Source organism: Pteronotus mesoamericanus, unplaced genomic scaffold (assembly GCF_021234165.1).
Source record: "Pteronotus mesoamericanus isolate MK-2021 breed Mesoamerican mustached bat unplaced genomic scaffold, CSHL_Meso_final contig_221, whole genome shotgun sequence".
In the NCBI taxonomy this organism is placed as follows: Eukaryota; Metazoa; Chordata; class Mammalia; order Chiroptera; family Mormoopidae; genus Pteronotus; species Pteronotus mesoamericanus.
The window spans coordinates 1,769,275-1,790,268 of NW_026555092.1; the positions used below are offsets into that span (position 1 = coordinate 1,769,275).

General features: G+C 54.1%; 1 protein-coding gene across 1 annotated transcript in view; it reads right to left on the bottom strand.

Annotated features, from left to right (window-relative positions):
- The window catches only part of ECE1 (endothelin converting enzyme 1), a 96,122-nt gene extending 77,997 nt beyond the window's left edge, over positions 1 to 18,125 (bottom strand). The window contains exon 1 of the mRNA XM_054571683.1: positions 18,032 to 18,125. Within this exon, the coding sequence (XP_054427658.1) occupies positions 18,032 to 18,034 (3 nt within the window). The 5' untranslated portion in view covers positions 18,035 to 18,125. The remainder of the gene's footprint in view (positions 1 to 18,031) is intronic.
- Positions 18,126 to 20,994: the final 2,869 nt, after the last annotated feature.

A 20,994-nucleotide genomic window follows, 5' to 3' on the forward strand; every position in this document is an offset into this window, starting at 1 on the left:
AATTGTAAAAAGGGGACCCCCATTCGTGCCTCACATGACTGCTCATGGCTTAAACAGGGCAATGACTGCAAAGCATCCCTAGCAGGGTACTTGGGAAACAGTGGCCATTGCCACCATGGAGCAGGACAAACGGTACTCCCAGGACAAGTGGGCAGGTGGGCGGGGCAGGGCGGATTCCTGAGTTATCAGAACAGTCCCTGCACATGAGGACCCACCTACCCCAGGGTAAGCCCAGCTGAGTGACCTGTTTTCTTGCAGCACACTGGTTCCCGCGGGACTCAGGGGCAGGCAGGCCACTGGGAGCCTAGCATCTTGCTGGTTAGAGCAGGAGGTGGGTCTGGGTTGGGAGGGACAATCAGGCATGCCCTCTCTCCAAGGCAGAGGCCAGTGGTGGCCTGCAGGGACCACTGGCTCTGGAGATGGGAGGGAAGAGGGGAAGGCCTGGGAGCAAAGAGGATGCCTCAGCAAGGGCTTGTTAATAACACTTCACAGCATGCAGTGGGGTGGGGTGGGGCAGGGACAGAGGGAGGGAGGAGACCAGACATGTATCAAGCACCCGACTATGCACCATAATGCTCTACACATATTTCATTTTATCCACACAACAACCCTGCAAAGTAGGTGGTTCTGCGCCCATTTTACAGATGATGAGACTGATGCTCAGGCAGACTAAATGACCTGCCCAAGGTCACATAGCTTAGACATAACCATGATACTTTCTCCCTGTTTTCTCCCCCTGCTTCCTCCCCCTACCCCCTTGAAGCCTCATTCAAAGACCTCAGGGTCGGGGTCTGGCCCTGGCCCCCTGTTTAGCCTCATTTCACAGTATGTCTCCATGACTTTGCTTTTATTTTAGTCCTCCATATTCCCTTAAACCACAGGACCTTTGCACACACTGTCCCCTGTGCCTGGAACGCTCTTCCCTTCCCACCTAATTCACATCACCTCTCCTTTGGACGGCAATTAGAGTGTCAGGTCTGCAGAGTGGCCCTCTCTGACCTCTGATGAGGTCATATGCCCCTACTACAGGCATGGGCAGCACCAGGACTCTCATCGGCAAGGGATTTGTCACTGCTGCAATTTCACACTTGTCTGAGAGAGTTTTCTTGCCCCCACACTCTCCTCACATTGATTAACAGGGATTTACCAACCACCCACTATGCGCCAGGCACTGTCCAAGGTACTGCAGGGACAGTGGGGGAACAAGCCAAATGCAGTCTCTACACTCATGGAACGCATTCTCACAGCAGAAAACAGGCAGAGAGGCCACAGCATATGGAAAAGGTGGCGGTCAAGAGAAAAGTGAGCTGTACTTGGGGAACTGTCGCTGTCTGGCTGAAGCAGAGAGGACAGGGCAGGGAAAGGCCAGAGATGAGGCTGGAGAAACGTGAAATGCCTTCGAATTCCACTGAAGGAGTCTAACTTGCTCCCAGGGTAGCAGGGAGCCGTGGAAGGGCTTTAAGCAGGACAGTGACAGGGCCAGGGGCTGCAGTGAGGAGAAGAGGTTGCAGGGGTGAGGCCGGAGGCAAGGAGGGCAAGGAAGAGGCTGTGCCTTAATCCAGGAGAAAGAGTGTTAGACACCTGAGGCCAGGGAAGGCGAGGGGTAGAAGAAGCGGAGGCAGAATATTGATAGAACTTGGTCAAGAAGGTGTCTGAGGGCAACGCCTCGCGGAGCGCTGTGACTGAGGCCAATGGGGCAGGTAAGGCACTGGTTTGGGAGGTAGGAGGGCAGGTGCAGAGGTGGCCTGCCACAGAGAAGGGCAGCATCAGGGCAAGAGGAGACAGGCGGAGAGAAAGGCGATGGCCTTGGGGCCCCCTTCAACATGCAGCTGAGAGAAGGCGGCATCACACACAGGCCGCAGGACAACTCCAAACTGAAGGACATTCTTCAAATACCTGCCCTGAGAAACTGCCACAGACCAGAGGAGGCTAAGGAGACGTGACAGCCAAGTGTAATGCAATGTCCTGCGGGGGAACATAAAAAGGACATCGGTGCAAAAACTGGTGAAATTGGAATAGAGTGTGCAGTTTAACTGGAATGTACGTGTTGGCTTCTTAGTTTTGACGAAGGTACCGTGGTCATGTAAGATGTCACTGTTGGGGGGCGGGATGCTGGGTGAGGGGTACACAAAAACTTTGTATCATCTTTGCAACTTTTCTGTAAACTTAAAATTATTCTAAAGTAAAATGCTTATTTTTTTTAAAAAAGGTTGCAGGATCCCTGCTCCCAGGATTGACTCTCCTGAGAAAAAGAAATGGGATGTCAAGGAGGGGCGTGGGCCCAGCCCAGGGCGAGATGTGCTTGGATCTGCACCCGGGAGGGACCACGCACATTTGCTGAAATCACTGACGGGGGCTCAGGAGGGAGGCCAGGCCCTGGGGTACTGGAGTTGGGACCATTTCCAAAAATCGAGGCTCCTCACACTTTCCCAAAGGTTTCCAGAGAGTAATCCGGTACCCGGGGACCTCTGAGCACACAGATAACAGCCTTCTCTGAAGCCTCATTTATTTTCACCTTAAAGAGTCATGCCAGGCCTGACTGATGTGGCTCGGTGGGATGGGCATCGTTCCACAAGCCAAAAGGTTGCCAGTTTGATTCCTGGTCAGGCACATGCCTGAGTTGAGGTCAGGTCCCCAGCTGGGGGTGTGCAAGAGGCAACCAATCAATGCATCTCTCATGCATTGATGTTTCTCTTCCCCTCTTTCTGCCTCTCTTCCCCTCTCTCTAAAAAATACATAAAGTATTTTTTTTTTAAAAAGTCATGCCAATTCTGCATTCTACTCCAAAAGAGTACTTTTAGTTTTACAATTCCCCAGGGCAATCTCATGCACTAGTATGAAACACCAAAATATAAAAATTGAGCACGAAACCTCAAGGGTGGAAAAGCTGACCTTGAGAGAGTTGCGGGGAGAAAGGACTGAACCCTCCAGAATAAGAGCTGAAGGGAAGGAGGAGAGGAGAGGGGAACCAAAACCTACCTGGTCCCTACAACCAGCTAAGCACCATGCCAGGCGCTCACTTCATTCATTCATTTTTTTTTTCACTTACTCATTCTATTTACATATATTTATGTGCCCGTGCATACTGAGTGCCAGCACTGTTCTAGGTGGAACTACTAGGGAACAAGACAGGCAGAAATCCTTGTACGTTAGTGGCAGGAGACAGTAAATAAAGCAATCCAGTAAAATGGGGAGGGCATGAGGTTGTGGTAATTGCTAAGGAGGAAAATCGAGCAGGGAGGGGGGACAGAACATGGGAGGGGGACACTTTTCAGTAGGGTGGCCAGGAAAGCCTCTCTGAGAAGGTGCCATCTGAGTCAAGACTCAAGGAAAGGAGGCTGCTTTGCAGATGTTTCCTCATTTATTTTTTGCAGCTATTATTTGCTGTTTTACAGATGAGAAAAGTGAGTCTCAAAGAGGTACAAGGGTTTATCTAAGGCCACCTAGACAATGGTGGGGAAACTGGGGGAGAGTGTGAGACTGAACCCAGCCGTCAGAAAGGTGATGCAGAGCACCCTGCCCCCCCGCCCCTGTCCCCAGGTCCTGCAGACGTCACTCACTGATTGAACCCATGACATCTCCGTCTTACTTGCTGAAGCCAAGTTTCCAAGCCCTCAGAAAAGCCAATCACTAGGGCTGATACAAGCATCCTGGAGGCGGCTGAAAAGATCAAGGGAACTCAGGAGAAGAGGACTGCCAGGGGGCGGGCACATCTTCCAGGTTACAAGGAGCACTTTGCTACCCCCATACCTTCTTAAGCTCACCAGGCTTAAGAGGTGTCAAGCCCTGGCTGGTGTGGCTCAGTTGGTTGGGGGATCATCCTGTAAACCAATATGTCATGGGTTCAATTCCTGGTCAGGGCATATGCCTATGTTTCAGGTTTGGTCCCTGGTTGGGGCGCAACCTATCAACATTTCTCTCACATTGATGCTTCTCTCCCTTCCTTCACCTCTCTCTAAAAAATTCAATAGGCATGTCCTTGGGTGAGGATGCAAAAAAGAGAGGGGGAGAAGGAGAGAGAGAGCGAGATATGTCAAGGAGCAGAATGGACCTTCACGTCTCACTGAGGGCACCGGGCGGGCAGAGGACACGGGCGGGTTGGTCAAGGGGATGGCCCCTCCCCGACCAGCCCAGCACAGCCCTGCACAGGATGACCCTAACGGTTGTCAGCGCTGTGTTCACTGAGTCTGGCTGCCCATCCGATACTGGCCCTGGCACTCCTCCCTCTGGGGCCAGTGTGCTCTTCCCAGCTGGGAAACAGGTTCAGAGGAGGCCAAGGGGGGTTCCCCGCCACCTCCGCTCCTCTCCCCCTCCTTTCCACAGAAAGAGAAACATTCGCGGTTGAAGAAATTACTCATTTTCCCTAGCGAGGGCCGGGGCTGAGTTTCGATGGCACTGGGCCCCAGGAAGGCAGGGCACAAATGGAAGCGAGAGAGGCAGAGACAAGCAGCTAGTGGGCTGTGCCTGGATCTCCTTACCCAGCCTTCAGCGCGTCACTGGGTGATCCCCGGCACTACTCACATGGAACCTGATGGGGAAGAAAAATTCCTCTGGACTTTTCCGAACAGTCTTTATGGCTGACTCACTGCCACCTGGGAATAGCAAGAAAACGCACACATCACCGGGAAAAAAATGGGGCCTATGGAGAAATCTCTTCAATGGAGGGATCAGAGATCACCAGCAGAAACGCTCACTTGCTTTGTGTTCCGGGTCTTGTTTGTTAAAGAAACACACTGCAAAATGGATAGGGGTCAGAACGGGTTGCAATGTGCAGTCTTCTACATTAAATTTTATTTCTCCGTTAGCTAGCGTGAACGCTTAGAAATGCGTCCCTACTGGCAACAAGAACAATAAGCCGACTCCAGGACGATCCACTGGCGCAGGAAAGCCTGCTCTCCACCCTGATTTTAGCCCTGCAAAGGTGCGCCCTCCCTCTGCTCACCTGCTGGGCATCTGCTGAGGGCAGGAAGGCCGGAAAAAACCAGGGTCTGCCGGGGAGGACTTCCTCTCCAGGGCAGAGAAGTAACAGTCGCAGTCAGAGGGCATGAGCGCCTGGAGGACAGAACGGGGCCAGCTCCTCGTCGGGCTCGAACTTGCTTCCAACTGTCTGATCCTGCCCGAAAGGATCCCACCTGCTACCCTCCAGAGAGCCCCCCAGATGGGGTTCCAGAGCAGCCTTCTTCTCATTCTCCTTTGCTGGCCTCTGCTCTCTTTGCTGCCAAAAGACAGCCTTTCTGAGCCACAGTGCACCCGCCCTCAACCCCAAAGGTGGACACTCCACAGGATCAAAGCTGTGTGGCCTCAGCAGGCCTCGCCTTCCGCATCTGTCCAATGGGGACACGACTGGACCCATCTCTCTAGAGCCAGCTCTAATGAAGCGCACAGGCTGCTCCCTACACCGTAGGTCCTCCCTCCTGCTCCATGGGGCAGACAGGTGGGAGAATGTGAGGACAGTTGTCATAAAGAGCTACGCGAGTACACAGGGTCCTGGCCCTGTCCTGCTGTCAGCCCGAGGCTCAGGGACATGCTGGCTTCTCTGAAGCCATCAGCGGCTCTTGCACCTGCCTACCATGTTTCCCGCCTGAGGTCCATTTCCCCCAGGGCAACGGTTTCCATAACTGAGTGCCCTACTCTGACTCGTCCCCAACTTGCCCTACCCTGACCCAGCAGGATATGAGCACCAGGGGGCCGGGTCAGAAGCACTGTTTCTCCCACCCTGTCTTTTCAGCCAACGAGAGCTGATTCCTAGGCTCCACTGCCACACAGCACGCGCTCCCCGAACAAAAATAGCCAAGCTGGGGAACATGGGAAGCTCAGGAGGGGCTGCGAAGTGGGGGGCGGAGAGGGGAGGGGCGGGAGGAAGAGGACACATTTCCTGAGGGCCTCGTACTGGTGAGAAGGGCTCAGTCCCTGGGGGTATAGAGGACCTCAGGAGGCTGTGGTGCGTGTTGGGGGAGGGGCGTACCTGGTCTCCAGGGGAGCAGGGGACCTGGTCCCCAGACAGAAGTCAGGCTAGGGCTCAGGGTCCAGGGGCAATTCCCAGAGAGGAGTCCTGAGGGGCAGCAGGTTCTGGAACCTGGTGAGAAAAAGGGAGGCCCAAACCCCAAAGAGGAAAATGTGGGATCAGGGGCAGAGGAGCAGAGGTTCCTGACGGGGAGTCTTGGGCTGCGTGGGATCCCAGGAGGGAATGGTGGGAGGTGGGGAGGGGCCTGCCGAGTTTCAAGTTCATTTCAAAGAACATCTCAGAGGCCTTATTTGCCAGACAGGGTTAACTGGCGGGGGGAGCAAAAGGAAATCTTAAATGGCAGCCTGCCGTGAGTCTGGAGGAGGGGCATCTCCCTACTTCTGGGGACACCCCATTGGCAGGGGCCCAGACTCTGGCCCTGTCTCTCCTTTCTCTCCGGGGCAGGGCACCTCCTCAGACCCTTGGACGGCTCCCCACCCCTGCCCAGTGAGGGGCTGTCTGTGCACAGGAGCTCCGGCCCCCACCCCCGCCCCACTCCTGTGGACTCCTCCAAAGCCTGGGGAGCAGCTCCGAGGCCCAGCGGTCACAGGGGAAGAATGTGGAGGTCAGAGCACAGCCCCTCCCTGGTTAGATGCTTCAGAGACAGAATCTGTGTCCATAAAGCCTCCCTTCCCCTCAAGCTACCAGGCTGTGTGTGTGTGTTGGGGGGAGGTGAAGGGGGTGGACTGGGATGGGGGAGAGGTGGGAGGCACAAGGAGGGGGTGCAGCCAGTTACCAGAAATCTGGGCCCTGAGTCAGAGCTTTGCTGGAAGGCCCTGGGACGGGAGTCCCTGCCACTGATGCGCTGTGTGACCCTGACCCACGTCAGCTCACCCACCTTCCTGAGCTCTATTCTCACCTGTCAAAGCAACGGGCCAGATCCCCTGGCCCGTCCCAATCAACCACTGAGCCTGGTCAACTCTACCTCTCACCACCTCCGGCTGCTGCTCCCTCGCTGCTGTCTGCCCCCTGCACTCTCGCCCTCCCCAGGTCCGTCTCCACTCGGCAGCCAGAGTGAGTTTATTAAAAGGCAAGTCAGGTCCTGCCACCTCCCCCGCGGGCACCCCGTCCATGGCCCAGTGACCCTTCCACCCTGACAGTTACAAATGTTTGCCTTTTTTTCCTTTGTGGGCTTCAATGGGGTCCTCTGGTACAAAAGAAAATAAAGCCTAGTTTACTAATTTGAAAATACAGACACACACACACACACACACACACACACACACACACACACAAGGCTTTCCACTGCTCTGGAATGAAGTCCCAATCTCTCACCTGGTCTACATGGCCCCATGGTACCCAGTCCCTGGTGACCTCTCAGCCTCACCCCTGCCCTTGCCTTCTAATCCAGCTACACCGAACAAACTATAGGTCACTCACCTCAGGGCCTTTACACATGCCATTCCCTTGACTTAGAATCTTTTCCTCTCTCTCTTTTGACTTGGTTAACACTTAACCCGTTGTTGGTGCTAATCCCAAGAGACCCCAAATCCCTTCCAGTCCCACCCTGGCCAGGACTGGGAATACAGGAAAGGCAGGGCCTCTGCTCCAGCGCAAGTCCACCTGGTAGTAAAATCCAGGACTAGGCAGTTACTGTGTGGGAGGCATGGATCCCGGCACTTTACAAGAATTACATGGCTTGTGTAAACCACTCAGTAAGTTGAGTTGAGGACTGTTTTTATTCGTTCCCCTTTTACCTATGCAGAATCGGAGAACGAAGGCATTTGCTTGAGGTTGCTCAAGTAAACGGCAGAGCTGGAATTCAAACCTAGGCAGGCTGACCCCAGAGTTCAAGTGACAGAGCAGGAAAGGAAGTTTCTGAGAACAGCTGTGGAAAGGTCAAGAAGGTTTCTGAGAACAGCTATGGAGAGACAAACAGGCCTATTGGGTTCAGGAGATACGTCAGTGTTGCTATAGTGACACCGCCCCTCTCAGCGGAGACCTGGATGTGTACCACGCGTGCTCCCAGCGGATCTTTCTCCTCTAATGTTTGCGACCACCCTGGGCGCGGGTTGTTATGTACACTTCACAGATGGGCAGCCCAGGCCTCGGAGAGGAAATTTTACCTGCTAAAAGGGCCCTTACAACACATAAATGGTGGATCCAGGGTGTATGTTCAAGTTGATCCTATAGCCTCTGGTCTGTGCAAGCAGGAATTAGTGAGCATGTGGGCTTTCCATCCTGGGCCTGCATTTAGTGCCTATCTGCCCCACTCACCCCACCTAAGCCTTGCACACACATGCACGCATGCACACATGCACACACATGTATAAGCAGCACTAAGGTGGGCTGATGAAGAGAATTTCCTTACCTCCCAGCCTAACTGCATTCACCAGAACTAGAAAACCACTTAAGGGAAGGCTGGCACGCAGGTGTCCTTTCCAGCTCATCGCGAGGCTCAGAAGCACAGAACCACAGCAGTGATGTTAATAAGAGCTCCTGTTTACTGAGGACCTATTATGTGCACTGTCCTATGAGCTTGACAGCTTTACGTGAATTATTCCAGCCACTCTTCATAACGACACCATGAGAAAGGTGTATCATTCCATTCCACACGTGAGAGAATCGAGGCTCAGAGGTGGTCACTGGCCCAAGGTCACCCATCTGGGACTAAGGGGCAGAGCTGGGACTAGAGCCCAGATCTGTCTGGCTCCAAAACACAGATTTGAACCAGAAGGAGCCCCAGAGACCAGGGCCTGAGTCCTCCGGGTAACCACCTGTGCAGGCTGGTCTCTTTCCCTTTCTGAGCAGCTGTGTCCCTGCAAGGACGTTGGTCTCGATGACCCCTAAGTCCCACCGCCACCCAGACCTTCTGTGCCTCTGTGAACTTTCTTGCCCGCTCATTCTCTCCACCTACCACCCCAGAAGCCCAGCAAGATGCTGAGTAACCACCACTTGACTATTAAGAGCAAAGAAAGAAGTACCGCCTTCTCATGGCTGCCTCCTGCCCCATCAGCCCAGGACACCCAGAAACCACAAAGCCACAGGATTCCCTGAAGCCGGTGGTAGGAACAGCAGCCTGGAGGGGGCGGGGGAGCCGAGGATCCCCTTGTGGCTGTCACTTCCTCTGCCCTCACTTCTCAGCAGGGTGCGCGGAAGTGGAGGGAGGGCAGGCTTTGACTCCGTGCCCTTCCGGCCCCATTTCTCTGGGTCACAGGGCCTGGTGGTGGGAATGTGGTCACTCAGGGAGAATCCTGAACTCACCCTGGAAGTCTGAGCTCAAGAAGAAGTTTTAAGACAAATCTGACTGGCTCTAGAGGCATTTGGGCCCAAACATGCTCTGCTGCCAGAATGTTTTGCAGCCCCTGCGATGCCCGGTTCCCCTCTCTTCTGTCTTCTGAAGTAGCTGCTAAAATCCCAGATCCTGGGGCGACAGAAGCCTCCCTGCTCTGCGGACAGGTGAATGTACTGAGCCCACTTTCTCCTGACACCCTTCTCCCTGCCTCACTCCTGCCCCCTACAGACCACCCTGCACACAGCAGCCAGGGCCTTTCTAAAAGAAACCAAATGGAGTCATCCCCCTACTTAGAGCTCTGCGGTGCCTTCCCATCACTTCTTAGAATGAAATGCCAACATCTCCCACGCCTAACAAGGCCTTGTATGCCCTGGCCACTCCATGGCCACCCCTTCCTACTCCTTTCCCCTTGCTCCCTCTGTCCAGCCACACTGGCCTTCTTGTCACCCATAACATGCCACATCCCTCATCCCTGCCTCAGGCCGTTTGCGCTGGCTGTTCCTCTGCTCAGAATTCTCCTCTCCTATGTCTTTGCCCGACTGCCACCGCCTCAGCCTCCCGGTCTCAGCTCAGGTGTCACCTCCTTCTTTGTTGCCTCACAGCTGCTCTCCAGCACATTGCTCTTCTCTTTCCTTTCCTTTCTCTGAAGTGATCCCTCAGTTGGCTGGTTTGCCTGTGCAGTGTGTGGCTTCCTTTTCTAGAATACACCTCCTCAAAAGCAGGGATTTTGCTGCCACATCCACTTCTGTCCCTACAGTGAGGCAGGATCTCATTTCATCCTTATAACCCTGCAGGTGAGGATGCTGGAGCTCAGAGAGGTGGAGTGACTTGCCCAAGGTCACAGCACCAGGAACTCGTACCCAAGTGTCAAGGCCTCCTCCATGGCAGGGGTTCCCACACCAGGGGCCCAAGTTGGGGGGCTCTCACTGGGGAGGACTGCTTCACAGTGAGGCTCTTGGGAGGGTTCCAAGAATGAAGAGCCCGCTCACTTTCTCAAACGGTCCATCCTCGGAGATATGGAACAGCTGGGGCTGACCGGTGGGACAGGTGCCACCCTGGTGGTGGGGAAGTAGAGAGCACATGGCTCCCAAATGAGGGGAGACCGCCAGAAACTAGGGAAACAGATCAGCCTACCCAATATTCTGCAGAAGGGGAAACTGAGGACCAGGGAGGGGAAAGGCTTGCCAAAGATCACACAACCTCGGGGTCACACAGCCTCATAGCCTGGGATCTCCAGGGCCAGCAGGACCTCCTCCCAGCCTTGACAAATGCCAGGCGCAACCCAAAGCCCAGGGTCTAGGCAGAGGGTCTGCCCAGTGCTGCCAGGCCCTGAGGGCAGGGGCAGGGCCAGGGGCAGGGCCAGGGCTCCGCAGAGCGGATCTGAAGCATTAAAACAGAGAAAGGAATCGAATTCCTTCCTTTCTTCAAAAACATTCATCCAGGGCTTCCTCTAGCGTTGGGCGGGTGGGCAAAGATGGAAACAATACCCTCTGAACACGCAGCAGCCTCCCAACCACGTGGCAGTTTTTATGAAAGTGAAACACACAGGACCCTCCGGCCCAGCAGCTCCACTCTAGGTATGTGCTCAAGAGAAATGGGTGCGTAGGTCCACGAAGAGACACACAAGAGTGTCACAGCAGCCCACGGACACTGACACATACATCTCCTCAGTGGGACACAAGGCAGCCTGAGAAAGGAGCAATGCTGGTCCAGGCAGCAACATGGGCTAACTACAAAATATTCTGTGTTGACTGAAGCCAAAGACAACCAGACCAAGGGTACCTGAATTCATACAGATCGAGTTCAAAACCAGGCAAAATGAGAGTGACAAAAAGCAGGTCAGTGGCCACCAGGAATGGGGACTCACAGACAGGGGCACGTAGAAACTCGGGGGAAGAGAAAATGTTCTACTTTTTTTTTATCAAGGTGGTGGTTACACATGTGTATACATTTGTAAAAACCGAGCTGTACAAGATATGCGCATCTCACATAAGTAAATTACACCCCAATTTTTAAAAAGGCGCCGCCTTGCTCTCAAGAAGCGCAGAAAGTAGCAGAAGCAGGACGGGCATGTGGTTCTTGCTGTCCCGTTTGTAAGAGAGGCTGAGATCTGCTGAGCCCCCTGAGTGTGCCAGGATGGAGCTGGGTTCTTCTGAAACAGCATCTGGCTGAACTCTTCTGGCCATGTACAAAATCGGCCCCAATAGCTCCAAATCAGAGATGAGAAAAAAAAAAAGCTCAGAGAGGTGGTAATACACTTGTCCAAAATGACACGGTGCAACACGATGGAGCTGGGTTTCACCCCGGGCCCACGGTCTCCCAGGCCCACTCCTGCTGTTTGGGCAGCCCCACCTCTCTGCCCTCCCCTTCCTGTACCTCCAGGCTGCCAGTCCCCACCCCACGCCCCCTCCTCTGCCAGCTGGAGGAAACAGCTCATGTGCTGGACTTGGGGCTTCTGTGCAAGTTGCTTAGGAAATGCATCCTTCCTCTCCTTCCCCCCTCCTCCACCCTCCCTCACCCTGTCACCGCCTGCCCTATGTCTCTGAGGTCATTTCTGCCCTGGGCCTCCGCCCAGTGAAAAGGAACCCCAGGCGCTGGGCAGCTGTGGGTGTGAGCAGGGAGGGTGAATGTTGACCAAGGGGCTTCCTCAAACCCAGGACTCCCCCAGCTCAGCCTGTGGCCCCTGAGTACCAGGATGACTTGAGGTTACAGTCCCCACCCTTGGCTCCCGTTCCCAAGTGACGCAACCCAGTGTCCAGATTCAGGGAATCATAAAATGTTTATCTGAAATAACCACGACCACCATTTACTCAGTTCTTATCCTGTGCCAAGAACTCTGTCAAGGGCCATCTCATTAATCCTCACTGACGGCCCTCCAAAATAGGCACCATTAGGGTCTCATTTCATAGATGAAGAAACCGCAGCTTGGAGGAGATCAGTGACTTGCCCACAGTCCCACAGTGAAGAAGTGGTAGAGCTCGGTCCAAACTGGGGTCTGGCCAACTTCTAGTCCGAGCTCTGAGCTGGAGAATTATGCTGGTCCTCCCACATGCCATTGCTGAAAAGGTCCCATAGGTCAGTCTGTTTCAGCCATGTCATTTTACAGATGAGAAAACTGAGGCTCAGCAAGGCAGACTGTCTTGCTCAGAGCCACACAAAACATTCATGGCAGGGCTTGGGCTGGACACCAGGTCTCCACCCCTTGGCCTTGCTTTCAGTGACCAGGTCAGAGCACCAAAGCCGGCCATGTGCACCTGGACGGTCAGCTTGTGGGAGGCAGGCAGGGAGCAGGAGGCTCTGGTTCCAGGCAGAGGTAAATATTGACATGTCAGTGTTTACACTGTAATCCTACTCCTCCTGGCTGCCACCCCAGGCCCTCCCACCTCCAGCCTCCTGCCTCCCTCTCCAAGGAGGCAAGGAACGCAGCATGGGGGAGGAGAGTGGGGGAAAGGAGGCTTCTGGGCCAGGGGCTACTCCTCATGCTCACAGGGGCATGAGTCCAGGAAGTCTGGAGTATCTCCAGCCCAGGGGCCACTGGAGACTTGAGCTGGGGCCTCCAGACAGCGCCAGGAGCTGGGGAGATGGGGGTCTGGGCTGGGAGTCACAAACTTGGGTTTAAGTCCTAGTTCTGCCACTAACAGGCAGCAGGACCCAAGAAAAGTGGGTGGATGGAGAGCAAAGGGCTTTACTGTCAAGTGCTATGAAAAGACAAAAAACAATAACCAGCCTTTCAGCCTGGCCAACGTGCAGCCCAACAGCAACCAAGGCCTTTGGCCACTCACTGCCTAATCAATTCATCCCTGTCCCCAGGGGCTCTTCTCAGGAAGGCAGGGTTTCTGCGACACTGAGTGGCAGGTTGGGACTGAAGCTAGAATCTTAAGGGATCAAGGGGTCATTGCCTAGTTCCAGTCCCTAATTCCCCACATGACCTTCGAGACTCTGCTTTTACAACTATAATGGGGATAAACCCACTTTCCTAGGGTTGGTGTGAAGATTGCATAGGTTACATTTAAGCGCCAGGCAAATGCTGGGAGCTCATTTCACCCCTCGGTCTTCCCACCTGTAAAATGGGGGATTTGAATTAGATGGTTATAAATCCCCTTTTAACGCATGATGGAGCAGCCAGGCCCACCTCCCTGTCTCTGGGTCCTGAAGTTAGATATTCCTTCAGTAATTTCCTGAATATTCTCCAGAAATGTGGTCCCTCAGAAGTCCCAGGGGCCCTCAGTGAGCCAAGACAGGGCTGCATGTATCCCAGCCATCCCTGCTCTGGCGGGGGGGTGGGGGGTCAGGAACAGACAGGACCCCCAGGCCTAGACGGCGGCCTTTGCAATGAATTACCATTGCTTGTTCATTAAACTTTGTCCCCCAGACTATAACTCTTTAAAGGACAGGAGAATGTCTCCTCATTTTAATCTCTCCTAAGCTTGGCTCCTAGGAATCATTCCATTCCACGAACTGAAGCTCAAATGCTGTCTCTTCTGGGAGGCCTTCCCTGATGCGCACCTGTGGCCAGGGTGACTCTGGAGTTGCATCCTCAAGCGGGTGCCTATCATTTTCATGTTCAGAGGCAGTTGGGAACTTGGCTTTTCTCCTTTAATAGGCTGGAGTTCCCTGAGGCCAAGAGCCCTGCTGGTTATTTGTATGAGAGGATGCTGGGAAGGAGGTGAGTGTCCACAGGGAAAGGGGACTTGTGGGATGGAGAGGGCAGACCACAATCAGCTCTCCCAGGGGCATTCCCGTGGCCTCCGAACTGGTTTTTCAGCCTCCAGCGTCACCGCCTCACCCCCCATTCTACACAAAGCAGCCCGGTGACCATCTCAGAATGCAAATCGGCCATGTATATCCCTTCACTCTGAGTGGAAGTGGTTTTCCACAGCCCTTAGGGTGACGCCCTAAATCTTTTTTTTTAAAGAATGTATTTACTTTTAGAGAGAGGGGAGGGGGAAAGAGAGAGATAAAAGCATCTATGTGACAGAGAATGATCAGTTGGTTGCCTCTCATACGCTCCCCAATGGGGGACCGAATCCACAACCCAGGCATGTGCCCTCACTGGGAATTGAACGCGTGACCTTTAGCTTTGCGGACCGATGCCCAACACACTGAGCCACACGGGTCAGGGCTGGAGCCCCAGATCTTTAAGAAGACCCTCCCGGCATGCATCTGCCCCTGGCTACCTCTCAAGCAGTGTCTTCACAGCCACCAGATGAATTAATTCTCAAATGCACCAGATTTTGTCTCATCTTGCACGTAACTGCTTCTTCTGCCTGGAATGTTCTTTCAGGTTCCATTCATTCTTTAGGCCACCGCTTTAATGTCATGTCCCCAGGAAGCCTTTTCTGATCCCGAGCCCAGGTTTCCCTATCTGCTCCATAGCACCCTGTGTGTCTCCTTGGTAACAGCAATTGCACTTGTAATTGTCTGCTCTATATCTGCCCGTCTGCCAGACTGTGGAAGACAGACCTATCCGTCTCCCTCACGCTGACCACAGCCCCAAGCCTTGTATTGTGCCAGGAAAATTTGCCTGGTGAACAAATGAATGAATGGATAGGTGAATGGAGGAATAAATGAATGAAACACTTTGACTATAGCAGGGGTGCTTACCTAGTTAACTGAAAAGAAAAAATTGAGAGGAAAGACAAAAAGTTGTAAACAGTTGCTAATGGTTCTTCCCTCACTATAGACATCAATGTGTGGACTTTAGCCCAACTGGTTATCTTGGTTAATGCCTGAAACTTTCTGCCAAACCCACCCTGTAGCCTTCTTACCCCTCAAATCATGGTCCCCCCCTCCCCCCACCACAGGGCTGGGTCTCTCTAATTCTTTCTGGGAAACAATGTATTTATCTCCCCGCCCCCCCCACCCAACCACCACCACACACAGGGCCTGGTCTCTCTAATTCTTTCTGGGAAACAATGTATTTGTCTTTAACAAAAGTTGACAACATGTCTATTTACCAAAAATTGTGCTAAGTAACCCAGTTACCAGCACTGAGGCTGCTGTCCAGGGAAAGGTTCTCCTGTGCTCTGGGAACCCCAAACAGGCTTCCCGAGATGGGAGCAAATCTGCCCCTCCTGGTAGGAAAGGAAGTAGGTGGTACATCCAGTATTCAAACCTAGGCGCTGGACCCCGTCCTCAACTCAGCCTCTGCCAAGGGGTTAGAGACCTGGGTGGGGAGCTGGGGACCATCAGGGAGATTCAGCCAGGACAACAGGAAACAGCACACACACTCTCCAAACGAACTGAATCCTGTTAGAAACCCAGGGGCCAGGGGAAACTTGGCCATGCTGGAGGGGAGGGAATGATGGATTTGTTTAAAACCCATGGAACAGGAGATCCAAGGAATAAACACTTTAGCAGCCCTGAACCACCCCCACCTTAGGAATGAGCACGGGGACCAGTGTTTAAGGGAAACCAAAATGACGGGGGTGGGGGTGGGGGCCTGATGTCAGCCTCTACCCCACCCACACGCAGGTGAACAATCCACAGTGCAGCTCCCACTGCTCAGCCAGCCTCAGCCTTTGCCAGTGTGGACCCAGCAATCTCCCTTGCCCCCTTTCTCCTCTGCCCACGCTCTCATGCCCAGGTGCCAGGTAAGCCCCATTCTGCTTTCCCAGGAGCATTTCCTGTGCTTTCACACCTCTGGTCTGCTGCTCACACAGGTCTTCCTACCCCGGTGTTCTTTCCTATTCACATGCCACCTGCTCTGTGAAGCTTTCTCTCATCTCTCCAGCCAGGAGGGATCCCTGGCCTGGCATAATGTCTTTACTCTTCCAAAGATACATCACCTCACCTGAGGATCCCTGCAGACGCGGACAGGTAAAAGCTTCCTTAACATGGTGTTTATGACAGTTTCCAGGCTGCCCGCCCCCCACCCCCACCCCAGCACAGGGCTTGGCACTTCATGTAGCATTAAATATTCCATAAACCTTTGCTGAATGATGGACAAATGACTAATTCTGTTAGTATCACTGTCTGCTTTTTCTCCCTACTGCATGATAAACTTTAATCCTTTTTCCAGGTTAGCAAATAGGTTAGATGTCAGGCAGAATTTCTCAACTTGAGCTTTATGTCTGGACAAGAAAAGAAACTAAGCTGTATTTGAGCAAAGCACTCTCACCTAGTTATCTCACCAAATCCCCAGGCCATCCCTGTGAGATAAGGCTTAACTCATTTCACTGATAAGGACACTGACACTCAGGAGAGAGGATACAACTTGTGGGGAAGTGGAGGAACTGGAATTTGAACCCAAGTCTGTCTGATGCTCAAAGCTTGGGGTATTCCTGACAGGCTAGGGGGAAGTCTGAGGTTGTAAGGGTCTGAAAAATGTCACCAAAGCAAGGTGACCTCTCTTTGGGGGGTTTTTAAGGAGGAAAAACTTTTCCAACAGCTCAGGCTGGACTTGGAGACAGAGTAGATAATAAGACCTCAAAGTCTCACCGCCTTTTATTGCCCACATTCTGAGACCTTAAATCAAGTGCTGGTCCACAGAGAGAGAGCTCTCCGCCACCGAAACTGTCCAAGCAGAGCATTCCAGGGGAGAGCTTCCTGACCAGGGAGGTTGGCTGGATCCAGGATGAGCTCCAAGCACCTCTGGGTGTGGAGTCAAGCCATAATTTCATTATTACTCACTCTGCAGAGGCAAGCTGTGGTGGAGGGGGAGGCAGACACTAGTGAGGCGAGGAGAAAGGGATGTTGTAAGGGGACCCCAGCTCTGGGCAGAGCACGAGTTGGCCCTGAGGAGTCCCTGGGGGCTTCTTTGTGTCTGCAGGGGGTCCCATTGAGCCCAGACCCAAATCCCTTCATGTTTTGCAGCACTGCCACAGAGAAGTGGTGGCTGTATCCCTAGCACATGCCCACTTCAGGCCTTGCATGGTGACTTGTGCCCACTTCACAGGGCACAGGACAGAATGAGGAGAAAATCAGAGGGGCCTGTCCGTGGGGGAAGAAACCAAAGACAAGTAGGTGGCCTTGGCACCCATGATGGAGAGTCAATCATCAGGCCCTAGAGAGGTGACTAGAAGGTCTTGGCTTTCCTCCCAGAGACAGGCCCCTCCTCGAAATAGCCTAAAAAAGCCCAGCCTGGACCAAATGGGTTTCTCCTCTGAGGCTTCAGAACCCCCTCCCCCTGAAATCTTCCTCTCCAGCTCTCTTCTCCTTGATGCCATTGCCTGTCTTCTCCTCTGGGGACCCATTACTGGGAGATGCTGGGGAGGTCAGGTTGCTGGACGCAGAGTTCCCAAGTGTCCCCTAGTCTCTGCTGGCAACCAACCTGCCCAGCCTCCACCCTCTCCCTCCGTCGGCCATAGCGGGATCGGTAGTCTCAGTGTCCCGACCCAGCCCTTTGAACGCATTTGGCGCGGCCACCCACGATGCCCCAAGCTGGACCTCAGCCCCAGACCGACCCGGCGTCCCGGGACACTCAGGTCCAACGGGATCCGGCCGCTTCGGAATTGTCCCCAACCCCGGCTCTGGACCCAGCCTGGATAACCGGGGCCTCCAAACCCAGCTGGGTCCCGGGACTTCCGGACGTCCCAGACCAGAACCGCAACCGAACCGATTCGGCCACCCCAAGCCCTCCACATCCGGCCAGGTCCAAGCTCGGCGCGGCCGCCCCCGACGGAACGGAGGGCGAAGCCGCCCGGAGAGCTGAGCCCTGCCCGCGCGCCCCCTGACTCCACGCCTTCTCAGAGCGGCAGCCGGCGCCCAGCCCCCCGGGAACCGGGCCGGCCCCGGGTCCCGCCTCGGCGTCGCTGCCGGGCACCGTCGAGGATGGGCGTCGCGGCACTCACCATAGCGCGCGCTCCGCTCCGTGTGGCCCCCGGCTCCCGGCCGCGCTCCTCGGACTCCGCTGCTGGCTGGCCCCGGCGGCGCGCTCGGCTCCCCGCGGACGAGCGCGGCTCTGGCGCCTAGTCTCGGGGCGGGGGGGCGGGTCCGGCGAGGGGCCAATAGCGGGGCTCGGGGCCTGGGCTGCGAAGCCAATCACACCCGGAGGCCGGCCTCCCCCTCCACCCCCTAAAAGTCGCGGGCTTTTAACCCTTGGCGCGCCGGGGCCGTAGCCCAAGCGGCTTGCGGACCCCGGAGCGCCGGAGCCCGCCTGGTCTTCGACTTCCGGGTGCCGAGTCCAGACCTCGCCGAGACCCGCTTTGGGGAAAGGCGGAGCCCGGGGAGCGACTCGGCGGTGTGGGGTGCGCGGCGCCGGGAGCCTCGGCGACCTTTGTCTCCTGCCTGGCTCATGCACCGGAGTGTGACCCAGGGCGCTGCAAGCTGCGTGTGTGTTTGTGTGTACGGGTGTGTAAGAGGGGAGGAGAGAAGAGCAGAGAAACAGCAAAAGTGGGGGAGGGATGGATCACTCGTTCCTGAGTGTTTATGTGACAGAAAGACAGAGACTGACTATATTTGGGGCTTGTTACTGTGTGCTTCCGTGTGTGTGTGTGTGTATGTGTGTGTTTGTGTGTCATAGTGAGACAGGGGTTGAGAGAAGGGGGTGGGAGGGAAGCAGAGAGAAGGACCGATGGCTCTCTGTGCCTGAGTGTTTGTATATCCAGGGGAGAAACTGTTTACATGTATGTCGTGTAAGTGTGTTGAGTGATGGAGGAAGAAGGCACAGAAAAAAATGCGTTGATGTATTTGTACGATGTGTGAGCTGTATATTTGGGGCCTGTTGTACGTGCGTGTTGGTGTGGTAGAGTGAGACTTGATGTCTCTGCTGTAAACAGGTAGAGAGCAAATCCCTGTGGCTGTGTGGTGTCATGTGTGCATGTGTAGATGTGCGTACCTGAAGGGCCAGACTGATTCGGTGCACCGTGTATGCAGCCCAGATAGCAAGGAAGAGAGGTGAAAACATTGTGTGTGGTGGAAGTGTGTATGTTTTATTTGTGCTGACTTTGCGGTCATCTATATTTGTGTTGTGCTAAGAAAGAGAGACTGATGTGTAGGGGGCGTAATAAATGATTGTTCAGGAAAGACAGAGACATCTTGGAAGAGGTGGGGTTTGGGCCTTGAAGGGAAGATGCATATGTAAGATTCATGGGCCAGAAAGAGAGACTTCGAATCTTGCTTACCAGCCATGGGGAAGGGGAGTAAGAGGGGGCTGAATTGGCTGGGGACAGAGGTGGCTTCTAGGACAGAGGGTACCTGCTGCCAGGAGAGGAGTAGGAGCAGCTGGCAATAAATAACCCCTGCTCAGGAGCCGGCTCAGGGTGACTCTGGGCGTGCAGACGAGAGGCCTAGGCACACAGTACTAGGCTCCAGAAAGGACCACCCTCTCCTGGGCAGTGTGTGCAGCAACCCAGAGAGTGGGGAGGGGGTTCTGTGAAAATAACTCTTTGCCCTCCCACTCGGCAGCACTCCAAATTCTTCACTGTGGAGGAAAAGTCACAGGGAGGAGGATCGCCTGTCAAAATTCACAGCATGTTGAGTGCAAAACAGGGAAGCACGGTGGAGAGGGTTGGGCCATGCCCTGAACGTGCCCAGATCTTCTCTGACCAGGACCCTCTGTCCTGGAGGATGGGTAACTTCAACCGACTGCCGCGGCCTGGGCTGGTTTCAGATTCCTGACCATTCCTCAGATATCTTCCCGAGACGCTCAGCTTGACACCTGGAGGAACATTTTGAGGTCCAGGGAGACATGAAAATGGAACCCTGTTATCTTGCTCTCCATTTGCCAGCAAGGTAATTATGGGGGGTTCCATTCTCTTCTCTGAGCCTCGGTTTTCTCCTCTGTAAAATGGGATTTGTAATGTCTGACTGCCTTCCTGTACTGACGTGAAGATTTGAATTAATATTCCTCTGGGCCTTTGGTAAGCTTCAAAGCACTGAAAACGTTAAGCATCCATTTATATAAAGTTCAAAAATATGCAAAATTTATGCTGTCAAAAGTCAGGCTAGTGTTACCCTTTTGGAGGGAATGACTCAAAAGGGGGCAGCAGGGAGACTTCTGGGTACCAGCAAGGTTACTTCAGGGTGGCGGGGCTGGTACAGGGATGTGCTTAGTTTGGGAAGTCTCCTTAGAACCTGTCCGTGTTTTTTTCTACATGTTCTAATCCAACATGTTCCAAAAAGACAAAAAGAAAGGTCACATACCTTAACCATTTTTTATTGACTGACACAAGGGTAATTCTGGAATGTTCTATCAGCAAGGCAGGAGCTGGGTTGAGTATTAGGGATACGGCAGTGAACAAGATGTGATCCTGGCTCCATGAAGAAAACAGGGGAGGGGCGTGGTTTTCTCACTTCTGAAAGGGGTGTGTCGTCAGTGGGGGAGGAGCTTGTCCAAAGCCACTCCCTGGAACTGGCAACAGCCCCAGGACTAGAACCGAAGCCTCCCAATATGGTGGCTGAGTTTTTTCCATCCCTCCAGGCTGCTCCAGCAGAGGCAGTCCCTGGCCTTCTACTAACTGGGTGGGGGCGGGGTGGGGGACAAGTGAGAAGGCTTGCTGCCAACTCTGACCCTCGCTCCCTACTCCTTAGGGATCCTCATAGTTCACCTCCTCCGGGCACCCTTCTGGGAACGATCCTATGTAGTAGTTGCTATGATTCTCACCCTACCCCCTATTGCAACTGAGAATTAATGTTCAGAGAGGGGAGGTGGCTTCCCTAAGGAAGCATAGCTCGTCTGAGGGGAGTTGCTTCTGCGCTGGCATCATGCGGCTTCTGCTGGCATTTGTGGACTCCTGTGAGGTCTGACAGATGCATGGCGATTGTGTTGCAAAAAGACACGTTTCCCTTGTTGGATTCCTAAAGATTGGGAGGC